Genomic DNA, 22,072 nt, shown 5'->3' on the forward strand with positions numbered 1-22,072 from the left:
GAATTATTTTTTCTCAGCAAACCAACCAATCACACATTTTTTTTACAATCGCTAGCAGCAATGTTTGTCGATAAATTGTTACAATTGTTGCATTAATGCTAATTTTTTCTATTTCATTTTAACCTTTTATAACATATATTAAAAAAAAAATTCTTGTAAGAACCAACTATATATTAATATTTCATTTTACTCTTTTGTTGGTCAATATATGATTTTTGATTCAAAATTTTGTACGAAAACGATTAAAAAATAAATAAAAAAATCTTGCCAAATTGTCAAAATAAATTATTTTTTTCAAGATGATATGTTAAAAAAAATAACATTTTGAATAAAATATTTTATAATAAAGACACTTTTCTTGTACACATCCTACACTTTATAAGAAAAAAGAAACAAAAACCTGGAAATTTTAAGATTTTTATCTGGAAAACCTGGAAAAATCAGGGAAATTTGAAATCTGATTTGAGTGGCCACCCTGTTAATTAAATTTAATTAATTAATTTTAGTTTCATATGGGAGAAAAATTGTAATTATTTAATAAAAAGTAGTTAAAATAAACATTTTTTTTGTTGACCTAACTGAGAATTGACTTCAAAAATTTCACTTTTATATTACTTGTTGTCTAGCTTTATTCATATATCTAGTACAAAGATAAAATTTTTTTTTACCTTTTAATAATCCTTATTAATAATTTTTAATTGTTTTTAAAACTTAAAAAAGTTTATAAAAAAAGCGAATTTCAGAGACGCAAATCCTTCACTTTCCAAGGGTAAATTACATTATATTTAAACAAATTAATTCAATGATCCCTTGTAAATGTGCAGTTTTGGATCATAAAATGTTGTAACGATCAGAATTTGAAATAATGTGGCATTAAAAATAAATGAGCGTTTCGATTCTTACTCGGTTGAAAACCTTGGATAGGGGTAAAACTTTTCTACCCCTGGGGTAAAATATGTTCCTCTAAAGTTTTACTTATCAAATAAAAAAAAAGTTCCCGTGGATTAAACTATTAAGCTTTCTGCCTGGGGAAACATTTGATTTTTTATTTCTGATTAAAAAGATAGTTCTTCTTTTTTTTAATTTAATTTTTTTTCCTACAACATGGTAAAATTTCAAAAACAGAATAAAATTGATAGATGTCACATATTTTTTTTTATTTTTTAATTAAAATATATGAATTATTTTAAAAAAATTTAATCTAATTAAGTTGGGGTTTTTTATTTTGTCAACGGTATTTTAAGTTTTTATTTAATTAAATTATAAAAATGTGAGCTTAATTATATTATAATTCTTGTTAAAAAGGATTGAAAGAAGAGACAAATGGAAAAGAACTGTTTATTGTTGAAAAGATTATGTCATTGAAAATACGAACTTTGTTTGGAAATACATAATTTTTTAAGGTTTTTCACCATCGCTCTTAAATTTATACACTTGTCTTGTTAGTGCATAAAATGTTACAATGATAAATATAAAGTTTTTCATATTTTTTGATAAACTTACAAAATTTTGTAGTTCAATGAACGTATTTAATTTTTATTAATATATGAACTTAATTTTTTGTTGTTTAGGTAACGCACATTGCGCAAAAAATAAAAAGAAAAAAAATGGACCACGGTGAATAACTTTTGATCTACTAATCAGATCTTCACGTTCTAGGATTCTTAATAGCTCGAGGGGTTGACTTTAAATATGCTAATTAATAAGTGCAGATGATATTTTTTAAAATCAGACAAAATCAGAAGTTCAGTTACAAAATCAGACACAAAAACGTACTTTCTCTGGATAAACGGAACTTTTTTTCGACAGATTCGGATTTCTGACCTCCAAAATATAGAGGGTGACCGCAATCTGGGAAATATGCAATTATAAAATGATATTTGTTATTTATTTTTGAAAAAGAGTTACTTCCTCATGAGTTGGAGAAAAAAAATTTCTAGAACCGTTATTAAGATTCCTGATCCAGATAAGCCTCAATCTACATTTAATTAATGTGTGTTTCTCCGGAATCCTTGAAAAAATTCATTCCAAAAAAAAGATATCAACCTTAGTAGGGGAGAGTTGGACAAAACGGGATACCATTATTGTTTTTATTTACTACGGAATATCTGTTAAGGAACCCTACATTATTTTTTTTTTTGTAGCTACAGCATTGATTGAAACACACAAAAAACATATTTTAAACTAATTTTAATGGCTGTGAAATAGAAAAAAAATTAATTTCCAAACTCTTACATATCCCGTTTTAGCATACCTGGGTTGAATAAAACGGGATAGGGTTTACAATGTTTAATTTTTTGCATAAAACTAAGTGAAAAGCATAATTAACTGATTCATGGGATATTACTGTTCTAACACTTTTATATAGATTGTTCTTTTATAAGTAAGTACACAAAAAAATATGATGCTACATTTGTTTTTAAAGACTGCGAGTTTTCAAACATGATGGCTTATTTCCGCTATTTTCATTGTCGAGATGTGCCTTGTGCTCTTAAGAGAGATTTCTTAGCAGCCTTTTCTTCTATTCTCTTGGTTCTTTTTTGTAGTTTAATAATCCTTTCCTTTTCTTCCATTTCTAATTGAATTTTATTTCTAATTCACTCCATTGATGTCGCAACATCCCTGAAAGACTTTTTAATAATCAAGTATTTAAATTCTTCAGTAAACAAAGAGAAGAATTCTTTTTAGAATCGAATGTAGATTCAATTGAGTAATTCAGAAAATTACGAAGTTTATATATAAAAAAGCTCAAGTCTTCATCAGAGAAATACATTACAATTAGTTCTAAAGAAAGATGTGAAATCCTAGAGTCGAAAATAAAATGCTTTATAACGAACGTTAATAAACAAATTTTGCATTACTATATAAAGAGACTAAATTTTACAAAAATATATATAGCTAATATAAATAAGCTGTTCAAAAAGTCTAGGCCTACATATGGCTATTTTAAAATGCAATAATCCAACAAATAAATAGGTGGGTAAAACGGGACATAAAAAACTCTATCCCGTTTTATCCAACTCATAAGTGTCCCGTTTTGTCCGACTCCGACACTTTTTGAAACAAACATGGCTGCTGCCTAAATGTGAAAAGAAAATTAGATAGACTGAAAATAAAAATATTGGTAAATAAATGGTTAATCAAATTTAATACTCACCGGAATTTTATTCCCATATATGTAGGCAGTACAATATAAAAAACAACGCACGTAAATGTAGAAAATGACAAAAAAATAGAATAGCAAAAGTTCTGAGACCTACAACTTTCTATCAAATAGTGATCTCGAGACGGGATGCACCGAGAATAATATAATCACGGTCGAATAACACGTTTCTGTCGTTGTCCACTAGATAGCTGCAATAGTCTGGTCCCTAGGCGACGTATCCCGTTTTGTCCGACTATCCCGTTTTATCCAACTCTCCCCTAACATTCTTACGTACAGTGCACAAAATAAAAAAAACTCACCGCCCTTAGTAACATTTGATCTAATGATTGGATCTTCACGTTCTAGGACTCAATCTTAATGGTTCGAGGGGGTGAACTCAAATACACTAATTTAACTATAGTGCAGGCGATATTTTAAATTACGAAATCAGAGACAGAAACGTACTTTTTCTGAATAAACATTACTTTTTTTCGTTGAATTTGTATTTCTGACCCCCAGAACATCAGGGGAGCCGCAATCTGGGAAAAATGGCTCCAATTATTTGGTCCCCTTAATGTTAATTTTATTTTTACATACTTCGCCATATCTCAAGAAATTTTTAACCGAATCAAAAAAAATTTGCACACAATTATAAAATTCGTTTATTCGGAGAAAATTCCATACAAAAAATGACTCTTATTATATATTTATTATTTTATTTAAAAATAGTCGACAAAATTTTGAACTGTAAAATATACAATTTTTTACATCATTTTAGAGCATGTAATAATGATGTCAATACATTGATTTCTTGATATTATAGGAAGTAAGCTAAATTATCGGAGGTACTGCCAAATGCTAGCAGCAGTATGGGGCTATGCTTTCTTTTGGGCTGCCATGCCCCTTTTCGGCTGGGGTAGGTAAGTAGCAAATTCCTTTGTAAATGTTTTTCTTTTGATAATATTACGCAAAGCCGTTACTAAAACCGTTAATCTATCTCAGCCCTGATTTTTAAATGGACACATACATTTTTGCAAGTACTCTCGATATCTCTAAGTTGAAGGGACGCTAAAAAAAAAACGAGATGGCGAGTTTTGAGCCCTCAAGGGATAGAGAGTTCGCCTTCCAACTAGGTGAACAGGGTTCGAATCCCAGCAATGTCTGGGATACGAATTCCGCATCCTGCTTGCACCGTCCACAGTGCTGACTTGAAATATCCTCAGTGATAGACGGATCATGCGTTAGAGTCCCCTTGCCATCCTTCTAACCGTGGGAGGTTCTCGTGGTCTTCCTCTCTGTGCAACGCAAATGCAGGTTAGTTCCATCAAAAAGACGTCCACGAAGGCAAATTTCTCCCAATAATTGATCCAGGAGTTCCTTTGTCTTCTGGATTAGGTTCAAAATTAATAGGCTACGGTGTTGAACATTAGTAGTCTTAAACCCAAAATGGGGTCAGCTGTTCAACGACGGTTATAAAATAAGATTAAAAAATAGAGATTTTTTGAGACAACAAGTTTAGAACTAAATATGCTCTAAAATGTAGAAAAATATATTCGAAAATAATACTCTAAAAAGTAGAGTCATAAAACATAGGAATGACTACTGTTAAATATGTATGTAATGATGTTAGTAGACTATAAGTCTAAATACAACAATGATAATTTTATTTTTAAAAGTACGACAAAAATAATTCTGCATTGAATAGAAAAGAATTGTTTACAATGAGATTTTTGTGAAAAAAATTCCTTTTCTATTTCGAATAAAAATTAGGCATAGCAAGGTTTTGAGAAAAAACTTTTCGACATAGGAATTCAAAATAACATTAGGAGGATATGTAATCCCAAAAATAGTTATTTGACATAACATGGATGTCGAGAGTATACTGCATAATTTTTTGAATTGGAATTTAATGAAATCCTATGTAGGAAAAAAATAGTTCTGAATCTAATTGTAAGAATAATTTTTTAGCATCTCATATATTTCCAGAATCTTTATGAATATTTGAGTTGATCCTACTATATTTTTTTCAACTAAAAAATAGATAAATATTATCAAGTAAAATGTCTTAATGTAATTCTCTAGCTGACATCATTATTACTGAAAAAGTTTAACTGAGGTTCTTTTAGGTTAATCTTACCAACTTTTACGATGAATGTTAGAAACCACACAGAAAAATATATAAAAACTTTCCATTAGTTATACTGGAGCATGTAAAATGACAATGCTTTTACTTTTTTCAAAGCACTGCAATTATGACAACACTTTTCGATGAAATGTGTACAACGCCCCACTGTGACAAGAAATTCAACTACTCGTCGACCATTTGCTTCGATCGTGGAATAGTTGGATTTATTTATATCATTGGTTTATCGTTACATAGATTTACATTTTCCTAATATTGATACAATAATTCTTTTATTGAAATGAAGCAAAATAGCTCAAAACTTTAAAGTTATAAATGTAACACTGATAGAAAACAAACAGAAGCCAATAAAAACTTGGCAGACTTTTTACAGTATTTTATAAGCATGCTTTTTAAAAATAATTATATTTTGATATTAATCTCAATTTTATTGACTGGCGTATCAATCAGATAAAATATTTTGAGGGTTTGCTTGATAATGTAACCACTTGATTTGTTTCAGAAATTATGAACAATAGAAAACAGTTGAAAAGTTTCCAAAGTTCGATATTACCCAAGACAAAAATTCTTGATGGTACCATCAAAGGATTTTGATGGTTTATGTTGCTTTCAATAAGATTCTTGATGGTCCAACATGGTCACCATTCACCATCATACAACCATCTAGTTTTGATAGCCCAACAAATTTCCATCATTACAAAATGTTGCTTTTGTGCTATGACGGTAAACCATCAAGAAATGTTTGATTTTTGATGGACAAATATAAACCATCATATTTTGATGGCAGTTTACTTTATTGGAAGCTCTTATCCTTAATCATCACGACACAGCAAATAAAGTTTGTACATTATCAAGCATCATGTTTTTCATGTGTATTTTCTTAGGATTATATGGATATTTATGATGAACGGCATACATTATGAGTGAATCGCACAGGTACGAAAATATCACAAGTTTTATTTCTTTTTACCCCTTCCTTCTCTGTCCCGTGATATTGACGGGCTGGAGTGTTCAGTAGTAACGTGCCAATAAGAATAAAACTAATTCATTTCTTTTGACCAGAAAACATTTTATTTCTCATTTTACACACCTGATGGCAGTACCAGAATATTTTTAAGATAATTCTAGATAGTTAGTTTATTTTAAACTAGTTGCAGCACTAATCAAATATGTAATGCAAATACAAAAGCCAAAAAACTAGGCATTTTTATGACCGTTTTCTTGAAAATGAACCGATCGTTAAGGGGTTAATTAATGACTGTTCCCTTTGTGAATGGTTATTTCCTACGAAAACTTTCTCTCTTTGAGTACCGCTTAAGAAGACCGAGGAAAAAAATTTTCCTCTTTTTCTTTCATAACTAATTTAAAGTGTGGAAAAAGTGAGTTCATGCAAACCGAGATTAAGCCATGCAGTTTTAAATACTGAAAAGAAAATTTTAAAATTCACAAATGAAAATAATTTATGAGACGATAACTTAGGATTACGCAACGGGAGAAGTTCTCTTCTAATAATTTGTTTGCATTTTAATATTTTGAAGTATTTTTTTCAGCAACCGAAACTTCATTACTTACTCTAGGTTTGTCTGAACTTACTTGTTTCTTTCTTTTAAAGTTTTAATTAGTAATGAAGGATGAAGAGAATTTGCGGCGAAAAACTTCTTTCACGGCATGGCGTTCCCTTAGGAGTACCCAAACTGTTCTCAAGACAACTTCAGTTAGCAGAAATCCTGAATTGCTGCGTAAAAAAGTTTTTTTTTTTAAAATTATTAAAGCCTAAATGCTCGACTATTGCTTATTCATTATAAAACATTGTCAAGTATACAAATATATAAAAAATATTTACATACTTTAAATGAAAATATGTCTTGATCACCGTTAAAAATAAATGCTCTATATTTTTTTCAACTTCAAATGAAGTTTATTGTCCTGGGATCTTTAGTCTATGCTAATAATTATTTTAGATGAATTTTGAAGGTGTGTGAAACTGCATTCTAAAAGAGGAAATGTTTTTAAGTAAGAAAAATAATTGGAATTTTGAAAGTTTCATAGCTTGTAAATGCTATTTTACAATCTAATAAAATCATTTCATCACATATTGAGTTAAAATAAAAAAAAATTTCAATATTCTGACTGAGCTTTTTTTTAATATTCCGAATTTGTTTTAAAGGAATTTTAAGCTGCAAAAGAACTTACGTGAATGGGTTTACATTTAGCAACAATTATATATATTTTTTTTATCCTGAACTAAAATATAGATACGTAAGGGATTTTTAGAAATTCGAGTCTCTCCGTAATATATATTTTCAGATTTCTCCGCCCAGAATTAAATCACATTTAAATTAAATAATTAATTCACATTAGTGTCTCAGACTAAATATTTAAGAGATGAAGAACAAAAATGGAATCCGTTGAATAACAAAAAAAAATCAGTTTTATTGCCATCTGAAACGTGCATGTTTTTTTAAAAGAAGAAAAAGACAATTTCCTCCTGCAATAAAACAGGTTTTGATGTTCTCAATTCCACTTTCCCCTGCGTTGCTTCATTAGATTTCATAGTATTTTTATTTTCTCTTCAAATATTAATTTGCGACTCCTAAATGCTATTTCTTTTCGTTCTGATTTTAGAAGGCCCTGTCATCACACAAAGATGGCTCTTTTCCTCGATTTATGCTATTTCCATTATTGCTGGCAACAGTTATACGTGACTATTAGATAGCCAGTGCCCTCTATACCAATTCTGAAAAGCCACACTTTCAATATCTTGTTTTTTAATACTTTATTTTATAACCGTCGTTGAACAGCCGACCCAATTTTTTGGGTTTACAACTATTGATGTTCAACTCCGTAGCCTTGCAATTTTGAAACTAATCCAGAAGACAATGGAACTCCTGGACCAAGTATTGGGAGAAATTTGCCTTCGCGTACGACTTTTTGATGTAGCTAACAGGCAACTGAGTTACATGGAGAGAAAAACCTCTCACTGTTAGTCTGACGGCAAGGGGACTCTAACCCATGATCCGACTACCACTGAGGATATTTTACGTCAGCACTGTGATCGGTGCGAGTGCGGAATTCGTTTCGACCAGCCATGGCTGGGATTCGAACCCGGTTCACCTCACTGGAAGGCGAACGCTTTATCCCTTGAACCACCACGACTCATATAAAGTCATAAAAAAATTAGTTCTTGAGAAGGATGTAAACGGTCTTCATTGAAATAAGTAGAATTCTCACTCCATATTTTAGGTATGGCCTGGAGCCGAGCATTACAACTTGCACTATCGATTGGCAACACAACGACTCGAGCTACAAGTCCTTTCTCTTAGTGTACTTCGTCCTAGGTTTCATGGTTCCGTTGACTATCATCACCGTTTGTTATTGTGCCATCGCACGCCGTGTACGGAAGAATACGGCCACTCGACAAAGAGGAGTGATACATGATCAATGGAGTAATGAGAGGTCCATAACGTCCGTAAGTTTTTCTTTTTTATATTGCACTATTAGGTATTTGTATTGTGATTAACATTACAAGGTTTTCGAAATTCCGTCTTCCGAAAGCCTTGATTCTTCAATAATAAAAATAAATTGTCTGTTAATATTTCTCTAATAAATTAAATTGAACCAGAATTTATTTTGAAAGTGTAAGCATTCGGAAACTTTGAAAAAATTACATAAATTGCGTTTGATTCTTAATTGAAACGATACGGCAATTTTAAAATATTTTTTTAACGTTAATATAAGCGTTAGAGCTAGGCCTCAGGTCGGATTAAATGAGTGAATTTGACGAACTTCACTTAAACTGTTCAGGCAATCTAGTACTCTATAGAGATAACTTTTTTTTAATGTATTTTGGAATGATCCATAGTATGAATGGATTTAAATGCTAAAATTAATCATAAAGGAACCTATATTACTTCAGAGAGAAAAGTGACTCATGAACCTATATTAGTTTAGAGAGAAAAGTGAGATGTTTAAGAAAAGCTATAAAATTAACGCGAATCATTCGTAGAGCGAGTTAGTATATGAGCGAATTAGTCAATTACTGAAAGGGCGAATCCCAACAAATGTGTGAATAAGTTTCGTGAACAAACCTGCAATTTTTTGTTATGTCGTGTAAGTTACTTATTTATTATTCATTTATAATTTTAATGTTCAACTCAAAATATTTTCTTGTTGACACGATTGTGTTTGGCTACCTAACACAAGTAAATGCAGAACGATTGGCGATACAATGTTTTAATGTAAGCAAATACGAGTACATTTTACCTATACAACGATAAATAATACACGATGGATGGGATAGGGGCCGCTGCCAGCTCGTAAAACAGTTGAGGTACCTTTTGATAGATAATCCTCATAGAGGCTCTGAGAAGATAATTTTTGAGCTCCCATCTCCTTTCGTTGTTTGAATGAATAGGCTAAATAGAGTTGGGAATCCATTGTCAGAGTTAATGCTCCCATTCAAACTATGTCCAGTGGCGTAGTTTGGGGGAGAATTTTGGTGACAAAACCCCGTCCGAAATTATGTATATTACTTGATTAATCAACTATTGTACTGTAAGTAATGAACTACTGTACAGCTGTAGATATAAACAATTTTTCACTATTCATTTTTTTGAAATTTAAGCGTTTATTGTTGTTGTTGTCGGTCATTAAGACAGAGGGGGTGCAATTGTTCTTGTTTTCCAGTGGTGCCATCTATGGCTAAGAATTTGACTTTTTCCATACTCATACTTACACCCGTTTATAGGGCGGACTCATTCATTCATCCACAGATCGTAATTTTGACCTGAACCAAAGAACGATCAAAATCCAATTCAATACCCCCAGAGGTTTTGATTTGTTATAGGAACATGGAGGACTTTGTGACTTGATTGATTTAACGAGCACCATGCATTATAATCCCCCTCGAACATGCATTATAACTACGCCGCTGACTATTTCATCAGCTAGTTTGGATGTTTTTGGCCAAATATTTTAGTACCTAACGATATCAGGTGCTGTTAATTATAGCAAATGAAGGCTTCTCTGTGAGCATCTACAGAAAACTGTTTTATTTTCCGATACTTGTTAAACAGCTATAATTTTCATATCCGTTTTATAATTGCAGATGTCATTCGTGCTGATCATCGCATTTGTGTTGGCCTGGTCTCCATACGCTGTCCTATGCCTGTGGACTATCTTCGCCCCTCCAGAAACCGTCCCACCCATTCTGACTTTAATTCCGCCTTTATTTGCCAAAGCATCGACAGTCTTCAATCCTTTCATTTACTTCCTGTCCAATCCACGATTGCGGAAAGGGATTCTTGCCACCCTCCTCTGCTGCAGGGAGGCCGACATCGAGAGCATCGAAATGCCAGACTCTCCGGCACCTGCAAACGTAGAGGGTTGATCATGTTTTTCTACAATATGCCATTTACAATATACTTTCGATTACCCAAAGGTTAATATTGGGAAAGGAAGTCTCAGATAATTTTTTTAAAAAATGTACTTATCTGTTTTTCAGTATTATTTTTTAAATGAATATGTTTTTAAAAAAAAATAGTGTACGGTTTATTGTGAAAGTGTGCCAAATTGGCTACCAGCTTTAACCTTTTCCCCTGGGTTGTGACAACAGTTGTCACATCGGTAGTTTGGGTCCTCTGAGGGGCTTGTGATACTTTCAGCCTAAGAATGGGGGGAAGAAATCTTTTTCCACCTTTGAAATTGGTATGTGGAACGTTTTTATTTTCTCTCTTTTTTTTTTCCTTTTAATTTTTAAACGGAATCTAATGTAGCAACCGATGTAGATTTCCCGCGCGCTTCTCAAGTTATGCCCTGGGTGAAAACGAGACGGAAAAAAGGAAAAGCGGTAGTAAAACTTTTTCAGTTTTAAATTATTTTCGGGAGGAGTAAATCTATTCTCTTCTTCAACAATATCTACTTTTTCTCAAAAAAGAAGCAGTTTTATACATATACTTTAATTATTAAAAAAAAAAATTCTCGATAGTTACAGAAATTTAATGTTGCTCGAAAAAGAATGCTAGAATGGAATTCCTTTCCTGTCATATTTTGCTCTTTTCCGTCTTTATAGGCTTTCAGCCCTGAATTATGCAAAAGCGCGGGAAACCTCTTCCGGTGACCCTCCTATTATTTCCAACTGCCGGGGTCTAAGAGTTTACAAACAGAAACGGTTGGAAAAAAAAGAAAAAAAAACAGTGGGAGAATAAAATTGTTTAACACTCGTCCGCTATAGTTTGTCTAAAATAAGAATTCCCCCTGACATTCGTCTGGACCCGTGGCCGTGACTATGGTAACGGGGTATGGCTATTTCAAGTAGGGGTGCGAGGTCACTGTTTTGGAGTGGTTTCGGTTCGGGACGGCGAGAGAAAGGGAATCTCTTCGGTCTTTTGTGTTAGTGATAGAATGAAGCTACCCTCCCTAAAAGGCGCCATTCTTGTTTCCATCGCACCAGACGGTTTCAGATTTTGTGGCGGTAGGATTTCTTAGCTTAGATAAACTATACTACGACCAGCAGTTCCCTGTCATATTTCACTCCCCCAGTTTTAAAAAGAGGCTCTCAGAAGACCTCGATGTCCTCTTTTTGAGCCCACGTGAAAAGGTTAAGGCTGTCTACCATACCTCAAATCATGATATTTTTATAACTATCCAAAGAAAATTGAAAGATTAATTAATCTTTTTTTTCAATTTGGTTTTAAAGGTTAATTTATCCCCAGCGTCAATGTTGATTAAAAAAATAGCTCTAAATGTCAAGCCATATTTGTTTTAAATAAAGAGGCATTGTGAACTAACTTTTCAATTTATGATCATTTTTAAAAAAAAAGTTCTAATTCGTAAAATCTTGCCTAGTTGGTCATTTTTTAAATAAAGGCTTAAGACTCTTTTTTTTAAGCTTTTTAAATATGTATCCTTTTAAGTCAGCTTTTTGTGTGATAGTATACAGTGCCTGAATTATCTTCAGCATTGTGTGATAGTATTGGTCCTCAACATTGGGGCCCCAAAAGTTTCTGAGGACTTCCTAAATTTTACAAATTTTTTTTTTTTTTTTTGTGTTTTTCCTTAAGAATTTTCTCTATTAGAGTTATGAGTTAACAAAAATTTAAATAAATAGAAGCTCAAATTTACAAATATATCGTAATTTATTTGAGGTATAAATCGTTTAAAAACACTTTATAATTAAGCAGCATATAAATTTAGTTTAAATTAACAACCAGGGGGCTCCTGGTAGTTCTGTGTCAAGGGCCCCTCCCCTATTATTATGTAAAATTAGATTTTAGTTTGCAAACAAAGGTATCATGCTATACTTTCAGTTTGAACCTTAACTCCGTTAATCCACACACCGGAAGGATAATCGAAAGTATACTGTACTGTTATTTTAAACTAGTAATGGACTGCTTTTATAGTATATGTGCCTGTCTGAAATGTTGTTTTCTTGTGTGTAATATTTTATTCGTATTGATGTGACAAATTATAATGAGCTTGTGTATTTGTGGGTGAAAATAATGTCAAATGTGAATTACAAGTGTGTCATCTAAAAGTTTCACTTGTTAAATTTTCATGAATAATATTTAATTATCATGGAGGGGACACATTTCCTTAAGGAAATTTTTTTTCCGTTTAGAACTAAATTAGTTTAATTATTCTATCTTTATACTTATTCAATTTCAATGTTTCAAAATATTTATGAGAATCATTCTGCAACTGTTGAAATTTATTTAAGGTGAAGATCTATCAGTTATGTGTTTATGGGTGAATTAACATTATTTACGAGCCATCCTAAAGAAATAAAAATTGATAGAAATAAAAATTGACTGTTCGCTACGGTCTGCACAAAAATTTATGATCGAACAATTCCATAATTGGTTACAAAACGCATCAACAGATTGCTCTGACGACTGAAAAATTTTCGAAAAAATATTTTCTGCTGCTTGTTAAACCATTCTAACTGAGTTGCACGTGCAACTGTTCACTTAAATTTTCCACACATTGTTCCTACAAATTGTTGTTATTTTGAAAGCATTGTTATTATTATTTTTTCAGCTTGGAGCTCCCATCTATTGACAATCTATATTTCTTGTAACCATCTGTGAAACTTGACGAAAACTAAACAGTACATTTATATGTGTCCTACAGATTTTTTTTTTCTTTACCCATTGACAAAATGGGTCTTGGTTGACGGCGTCTACACAATTTTCAACTGTGTTCAAGAGTAATACGTAAGTAGTGCGCATGCGTCTCCATTTCGTGTGTTGCTATGGCCACCGCTGCTGTTTTGCCCAATGGGTAACCAGTGATCGTAATAAGGCTATCACAACTTTTTTGCTGATTTTGTTTGTCATATTTTCGTTTGAGATGATAATTGTATACCACTATGGTTTGGCTACAAAATGAATTTCAAAATATAATTTATGCGCCAAATATATTGCAACATAAAATTTAATATGAGAATATTCTTTTTTAATTTTTTTTTTTTATCCGTGGAATTTTTTGGTACATGCTCGGTATTTACTTAGTACCTTAATTCAATCAAATATTAAAGCATTTATTATAATAAAATAATTAAGTATTGCAATACATCAAATATTAAGTATTAATTGCTGACATTGAATTCTTGAAAACAAATATTTTTATAAATAGATCCTCCAGTTTCAGAATCATGTCTTTGAAGGTCAAAAAGGAAGGGAAACTTGCTTTTGATCATCGCTAATCATGTTCGATTCCTGGTTATTTAGCATGTGCTGTAATCCGAATCACTTCAATTACATTAATGTGATAAAATATCCGCTGCTGTAGATTAGAATTTCCCTTCTGTTGAGCTAACCGTAAGAGATTCTCGAATCTCTACAAAGTCAAGTTTGATTCGTTATTTAGCTCAAGAAATCCTACGTCTTCTGGGTCGGACTCAAAACTAGTATTATACACGGGAACATTGAAAATTAACCGTCATTGTAGTGCTTATTCACTGCTGCCGATAAAATTTAAAAAAAATTGACTACTACATTACTCTATAATTCCATTCTCAGAACATTTATGTCGGTAAATGTAATATTTTTTTAACTGCCTCAATATTTTTCGTTTGAAATTATCGAGTGAAGAATTACAATAAATAAATAAAGACGGTTTGTTTTTTAATTTCTTAAACGATAGTATGTTTTTAGTTTTAATAAAATAGTTTTTAGATTTCTGTATCTCCTCGGATCTTTTTTGTTGTGTGTATTTTACATTGTCGTACGATTTTGAAAGGATTGAATAGTGGTCAAGAAGATTTCGTTTTTTCTATAAAAAAAAATTTACTATACGCGATTGTTGTCAAATCACGCTGTACAAAAAATCTCGAGCTTGAAATTACCGTCTTCCGAAAACCATTTAAATATTCGTTTAGAGATATCTTTTGGCATATTTCTCTGACAAAATACAAATGGAAAAAAGTCTTAAAGTTAAATGCACACTTTTCTTTCAAAGAAAGGGTTCGTAAAAAGAAAACGTATATATTATTGCCTTTTGAAGGAATTAGCATTTTTGTTCTTGTCCACAGACGTGACAAATGGCTCTGGCTTTCAATTTGAAATTTTATAATATAATTTTTTGTTTTAAATCCAGTAGTTATACGTATTCAATCGAAAGAGTTTTTTATTGAGATCATTTAAATTTTTTTGTTTTTTTTTATTAATTAATTGTGAGACTGGGGAATAGTGATGAGTGACTGTCCACAGATATGATATGTCACATATGTTAACAAGTTCTGAACAATAAATGAAATATATATTTCGAAATTTACTTTTCTTTAAATTTCGTTAAGGTCCACAGTCCATTTTCATTAATTTTAAAATTTTCCATTGTTATTATAAATAAAGCAAGGGACAGAATTTCCTGCATTTGCTGAGAAAAGACATGTGTATAAGACGCATCAGCGATCGGAAAAAAAATTACAATAGATATTTCTTTTTCACCTAAAGATTCGATATATTGTTGCATTACGAGCGCCATTTCTTTTTTTTAACTCATTCTACTGTAAGTGTCTTATAAATTCCAGATGCAATCTCTCTTTACTGGAAGAAAAAAAAAAAACTTATTTTATTGCTCTGAAGCTTTTTTCTTTATTCCTGAGCCCTCAATCAGATTGCAGGATTTAAACTGCATTTACATCAGCAATGCTTAATATTTTCTTTAAATTAATTTCTAATACTACTTTGTTCATATTTCTTCAGATCGATAAAAGATAGATATAATTTTGTTTAGGGAATTTTTGTCGATGGTTTTTAAATCTATATGAAATCTCCGGTGGAAAATCGGCTTAGGTCCATAAAAGTTTATACGGAGAAAAAAAGTAATTTAACGAGCGAACTGAAAGAGCTTTTTAGCACGGCCCATTATCACTGTGTAATAACTCTTAGAGAGAACTGTTATTGATTTGTCAAAACTTAGTAATCCTCAAAAAGCAACTAATGGTGTTCCAATCTTCTTTCAGAAAAAGTGACCGTTTATCTCCCTCAGTCTTCATATGTTTTCATTAATATGCGATCGGGAAAAAAAAGATTGAGAATGTATTTTATGGGCTAAAATTTTGAAATTTCTCGTGAGTGTAAAAACGACGAATGTATTTTTCCCATCTGAAACGAATGATACCAAACTCGAGAAATTTTGTGATATTTTTAATAAGATCTTGTGTTAAGGTGCAACCACATTTTTTTCTTCTTGTCTTCCTGTTAACAGCCTTAGTCTCGAGGATGAAAAATCTCTTACTTGACGATTAAAATTAGTTCACATTAGAATTGAATTAATTAATCTTTTATTATTAAATGTAATTTTTTTTCTGTATTTATAACCATTATTTTCATTCATAAAAACATGATTTGTTGAAATGCTTACGGTTTTAATCTAAGAAACTCGTTGCTTTTCAGAACATTAGAATAGAAAAGGGTAACCATTTTGTCGCATTATTAGTTTATGGACTACAAAATACTATGAACATAGCGTGTTAAAAATATGTGTAATCTTTCTACATTTTGTAATGAATTGAAATGTTGATGTTTATATATATTTCATGTTGAATCGATACATATTTATATGTGATGTTATTATTTAAAATAAGGAAATGTCTAATCAAAGTTTTCATGGTGGTGGTTTTAATAAAATATTTAAACCTACTTTTTGTTTTTATTTTATTTTATGATCGTCGTTGAACAGCCAACCCAATTTTTGGGCTTACGACTTCTAATGATCAACTCCGTTGCCTTGTCATTTTGAACCCAATCCAGAAGACAAGGAACCTCCTGGATCAATTATTGGCAGAAATTTGCCTTCGTGGAAGACTTTTTGATGGAACTAACTCGCATTTGCGTTACATAGAGAGGAAGACCACGAGTACCTCCCACGGTTAGCCTGACGGCATGGGGACTCTAACCCATGATCCGTTTACCACTGAGGATATTTCACGTCAGCACTGTGGTCGGTGCAAGCCGGATGCGGATTCGTATCGACCAGCCATCGGTGGAATTCGAACCCGGTTCACCTCATTGGAAGGCGAACGCTTTATCCCCTGAGCCATCACGGCTCTATCTTTATTCTTTGTAATTTACCCACAGCAATGCACTATTAAGGTTTTATCTAAAATGTCGACAAAAAAAAACTTTTTTTAACTATTGTACTACCGCCCCAAAGCTAGCCCTTAAGCGTTATGATGGCAGCTTGTTTAGAGCAGGTTTTGCCAAATAACGTTTTTTATTACTCGTTTTGAAAAAAAAAAAATTAAATTAAAATCGTTTATGTTGAATATTTAACTCAACTTTCCCAAGTTCTGCAGGTTGCCTCATCTTTGCGGGAGGTTGTTCCTGGATGGGAAGGGTGAAGTTAGTCTGGAGATTTTCTCCTGGTTTGGTAGGGCCACCCTAGACGTGAAGGCTATCCCGTTTTATCCAGCTAAAATCAGCAGGAGCTAAGACAGACTTCGAACTTTGCCGGGGGTGCTCCAGTTTTTTTAACCAGCAGAAGCTGCTCATTCATTCTTTCAGATTGCTTAGGCCAGATTTGCCAAGTGGCCATCTTAAGTGTTTTTGAGGAAGACAGAAAGATAAAAAAATGCTGTGTTCAACCATCTTTGCCGGAACATATTCTGGTTTGCTTTGGACTTTCTAGGGTGGATCTTACATCAGATACCCTTTTCGTAGCTTCTTGAAGTCAGCGACATCCTGGCTCATCTGATAAATGTCAGATTAAGAGGATAAGCAACAGCATTTAATTCTAATCTAACGCTTTTGCTAAAGAATAGTCAAATGTAAATCAATATCTTATACTTATTTCAATTACATTTTCAGCTGCATTTATTTCAAGTGGTTATGTTTTAAAATATTACTTACAATTCCTTAGGAAAAAAAAGATCATTGTAAAAATAATACTATAAGTACAGCAATATGGGGGTAGGGTTGGTAGGGCAGTGAGCCCATGTCCAAAAGTTCGTGGGTTCGATCCCGGCCTGCCGAACACTCCCCGTCTAGTAAATGCTGACTGATGCACGTTAAATCTGTCGAGTCGTTAAATCTGTCCTCCATGTTCCCATAACAAATCAATACCTCTAGGGGATCTCCGAGTTTCTTCTAGATTGGTTCGAAATTACAAGGATACGGAGTTGAATATCGGGAGTCGTAAACCCAAAAATCGAGTCGACTGTTCAACGACGAATATTAAAAAAAAAGTATAGCAATAATACAGGTGAAAAATGGCTTGTAACAAAATTTTAAACGTCTAGAGTGAAATATTTTACTCAAAAACGCATGCAAACTTTAATAACATACACAATGCATTAACCAATAATAAAAACCGTTATTCTTCAATCATTTGTCTAGAAGACATTCATAAAGGAAGAAAAATTCGTGAAAATTATTATCGATATTTATGAGTGAGAGTGATGCTGTTTTTTACAGTATCGTTAATAAATAAATAGATTAAAATGTGAACTGGGCAATAAAGGGAAAGGATGAAAAACAACTCATGATAACAATAAATTAGTCCTATAAATGTGTGGTCTTTCGATTTAGTCTAAAAGCACACATTGAAACAAAAAAACCTTATTTAGATATCGAGACCAGTGGTCGGAAAAACTACATTATTTTTGTAGTTTACTACAACAACTTTGTCAAAAATGTAGTTGACTACAAACTACTTTCGATATGTAGTCACTGCTTTAAGAAACCGTTCTTTGATGTTCAAAATGATTTTGAATAAAAAATTGGCTTATATTAAACATGAAGAATTATTTAGAAATATTTATTCATGTTTACATTAGCCATTTTGTAATTCTTTTCGAACGTGTCACCTCTTTATGCTCTTCTTGACAGCGAATATTTTATTTAAAAATTATCAAACACTTGCGATTTCGCGAAGACAAATTAAGGTTATCGAAAATACCCTTTGAAATAAAAGCAATGTTTCAGGAGTATACTTTCTCATGTGAAAGTGTGATCAATGAGATAAATTATTTATTATTCGTAATGACTAACTTAAATATTAGTTATACATGACTCTAAATACTCAATTTTTGTTAAGACACAGTCATATAAAAATTTTAAATTGCGTTTATTGACAGACCCGCGAAGATTTGTATTCATCAAAGTAAAATTAATTGTGTTAGTACCCTGTTTCTTTACTAAGCTAACTCACACACTAAAACTACAAAAAAGTAGCGACTACGGTAGTTTCATTACTTTTCTTATTTTATTACCGTCGTTGAGCAGGCGACCTAATTTTTCGGTTTACTACTACTAGTTTTCAAATCTGTAGCCTTGTAATTATGAACCCATTACAGAAGACAAGGGAACTCCTGGATCAAGTATCTTTGATGAAACAAATCCGCATTTGCGTTATATGGAGAGGAAGACCACGAGAACATCCCACGGTTAGCGGACAGCAAGAGCCCTCTACACTATTCATCTAACACACTGAGGATATTTAGTTTAACTTCTTGATATATATATATATATATATACACTGGTTATCATAAATTAAGGAAAAATCACAAAAATAGCGATAACTCTTTCAAAAGTAAGCCAAACCGTGCAAAATTTGCATATGTTGTCCACTAAGAGTAGCTGAGTAAAATTGCAATATGCAAATTAGTGGNTGTTTATTTTATACATGTGCTAATTTCTATACTACTATTAATGTCTGATAATTTCTTTTTATGTTGTTTAATACCTTACTATGTGTTGTATATTGTGGGTAAGTTTCATAAAATTCCATGTGTAATTTCTTGAGTTATCGCGATTTTTGTGAATTTTCCTTAATTTATGATAACCAGTGTATATATATATATATGTATATATATATATATATATCCGTCCTTGGACCGTCGAGCCGATCTCAGGTTTACGTCGACTAATGTTCAACTCCGTAGCCTTGTAATTTTGAGCCAATCCTGAAGGCAAGGAAACTCCTGGATCAGCACCTCAAGAGGTATTGATTTGTTATGAGAACAGAACATGGAGGACTTTGCGTCTCGACAGATTTAAAGTGCATCAATTACCATTTACCACACGGGGAGTCTTCGGCCGGCGGGTATGGAACCCAAGAACTCTTGGACATGGGCCGAGTGCCCTACCAACCAGGCTATCCCGGCCTTAGTTTCACTACTTTTTATTTTATTTTATAACCGTCGTTGAACAGCCGAACCAATTTTATGGGTTTACGACTACTAATGTTCAACTAAGAAGCCTTGTCATTTTGAACCTTATCCAGAAGACAAGGGAACTCTTGGATCGAGTATTAGGAGAAATTTGCCTTCGTGGAGGACTTTTTGATGGAACTAACCCGCATTTGCGTTACACGGAGAGGAAGACCGCGAGAACCTCCCTCGGTTAGCCTGATGGCAAGGGGACTATAACCCATGATCCGTCTACCACTGAGGATATTTCACTTCTGCACTGTGGTCGGTGCAAGCTGGATGCAGAATTCGTATGGACTGGGATTCGAACCCAGTTCGCCGCATTGAAAGGCGAACGCTCTATCCCCTGAGCCATCGCGGCTACTTCTGACCACTGATTTAGGCTTATCCCCTTCCTTTCGCACTAGTGTAACCCATAAACACTTTCAGACATGATCGCCCAATGTCTGAAAATGATGTTCAGATCGAATTATAAAAACTTTATCGTAAACTACCTAATTATTATTCATTTTTATAACATGACACTTCACTATTTACTCAATTGTTTTTAATAAAGCCTTTCTCTGGAAGTCAACATTTGTCTACAGATATTTTAAGCAAAAAAATATATATGTTTTTAACACTTGCTAAGCAATGTGTTGAAACAAATTTTTCGGACTTAAAATATAGTACTTTAATATTTTTAATAACTTTGAAAAATATGCTTATAAAAATAAACTTTTAGGAATGTATCAGAAATGTAGTTTGGACAAAAGTGTATCAGAAGTAGAATATGCATTAAAAAGTTAAAAATGAAAATACTTAAAAGAATCTTCTTGCTGATCTAAAGCAATGAACGAAAAATCCAAGATATAATGATGTCGAAAAGAATCTATATTAACCTTTTTTTTTTTATTATTCTAACTGCTTTATTTGAGATAATTATCGAATTCTGGAAGAAGCAAAAAGTGATGAATTCATCGAAATCTTGCTTAATTTACAAATTGCGTTGCTCATTATTTCGTCGGTGGAAATAGTTATTCATATACTAAAAACAGCTAGAATGAAAGCTTACATATTTGATAAGGCTATTATAATTCTTTAATATATGAATTATTATTTTAGCCATCCATATTCGTAGAATGCTACCTTTTAATCAAGTAAACGACTGCCTATTGACATCTTGATAAATAATGTATCAATGGAAACGGTCAATGAGCGTGTGGGTTACCACTTCGATCAGCCTGTGAAGGTTGTGCGGTAACGGTCTTGGTTAAATAGTTCTACCTGACTTTGCGTGCAGATCGTCAGACAATCAAAGTGGTAAAACCATCCCCTCTGCAGAGGATCAAAATTGAAATGACATCGGCTTATCCTCAGAGATGTTTCTCAGACCGTCGCTGATAGCTCATTGCACAGCTCTAGTGTGGCGTAAATGAAAGACTATTACGACTTCGTTACACCAAATAATTAGAGCATTGCCAGCGGCGTGCCAACCGAGGGGCAGCCACCCCCTCTGAAATTTAAGTGAGGGGGCAAACACATTGTTTTGCCCACCCTGAAATTTAGATACTCTCAAGTCAAGTAAAATTGGATATTTCAGAGGAAAAAAAGTTTTTTTTTCAAAATTTTTATGGCTTTTTTTTAATAGAGAACTTAATATTCCACTGAAATTTATGGGTAGAAATTATTCCTCTGAAATTTATGCATAATGTGCTTCGCCCCTTCAGATATATAGACATTCGCCAAGACAAAGTCAAGTAAAATTGGTAATTTCAGAGAAAAAGGAAGCTATTATTTCTCAACTTTAAAGCTATTCTCAAACTAGGAAACTTAATTTTGTTCTGAAATTAAATTGAAGGGTCGAATAATGTGCTTAACCAAAATAAATAATTTGTAATAAATTATACATTATTTAGCGATCACTTCCTGAATTATTAATTTAAAAAAATTTACTTACAAAATGCTTTTAATGTGAGGGCATTGTGCTGATGGCTGACTCCTTTCCCTATAGGGAAAGGAGTCATTTTTATTTTCCTTATAAGTTGATCAACAAGTCCAGGGACATTAAATCCAACAGAAAAGCTATGAAAGACAAGTCTGTAGGACAATATTCCTAGACAACTTTACACTGAGATAAAACGAAAAGATA

General features: G+C 32.5%; 1 protein-coding gene across 1 annotated transcript in view; it reads left to right on the top strand.

Annotated features, from left to right (window-relative positions):
* LOC107449547 (visual pigment-like receptor peropsin) overlaps nt 1-16,432 on the top strand; it is a gene marked incomplete at its 5' end in the record, with an annotated part of 26,012 nt that extends 9,580 nt beyond the window's left edge. Inside the window, 3 exon segments of the mRNA XM_043052140.1 lie at nt 3,969-4,065; nt 8,532-8,757; nt 10,396-16,432. Coding sequence (XP_042908074.1) covers nt 3,969-4,065; nt 8,532-8,757; nt 10,396-10,677 — 605 coding nt within the window.
* Between the last annotated feature and the right edge of the window lie 5,640 nt (nt 16,433-22,072).

Source organism: Parasteatoda tepidariorum, chromosome 4, assembly GCF_043381705.1.
Source record: "Parasteatoda tepidariorum isolate YZ-2023 chromosome 4, CAS_Ptep_4.0, whole genome shotgun sequence".
Taxonomy (NCBI): domain Eukaryota; kingdom Metazoa; phylum Arthropoda; class Arachnida; order Araneae; family Theridiidae; genus Parasteatoda; species Parasteatoda tepidariorum.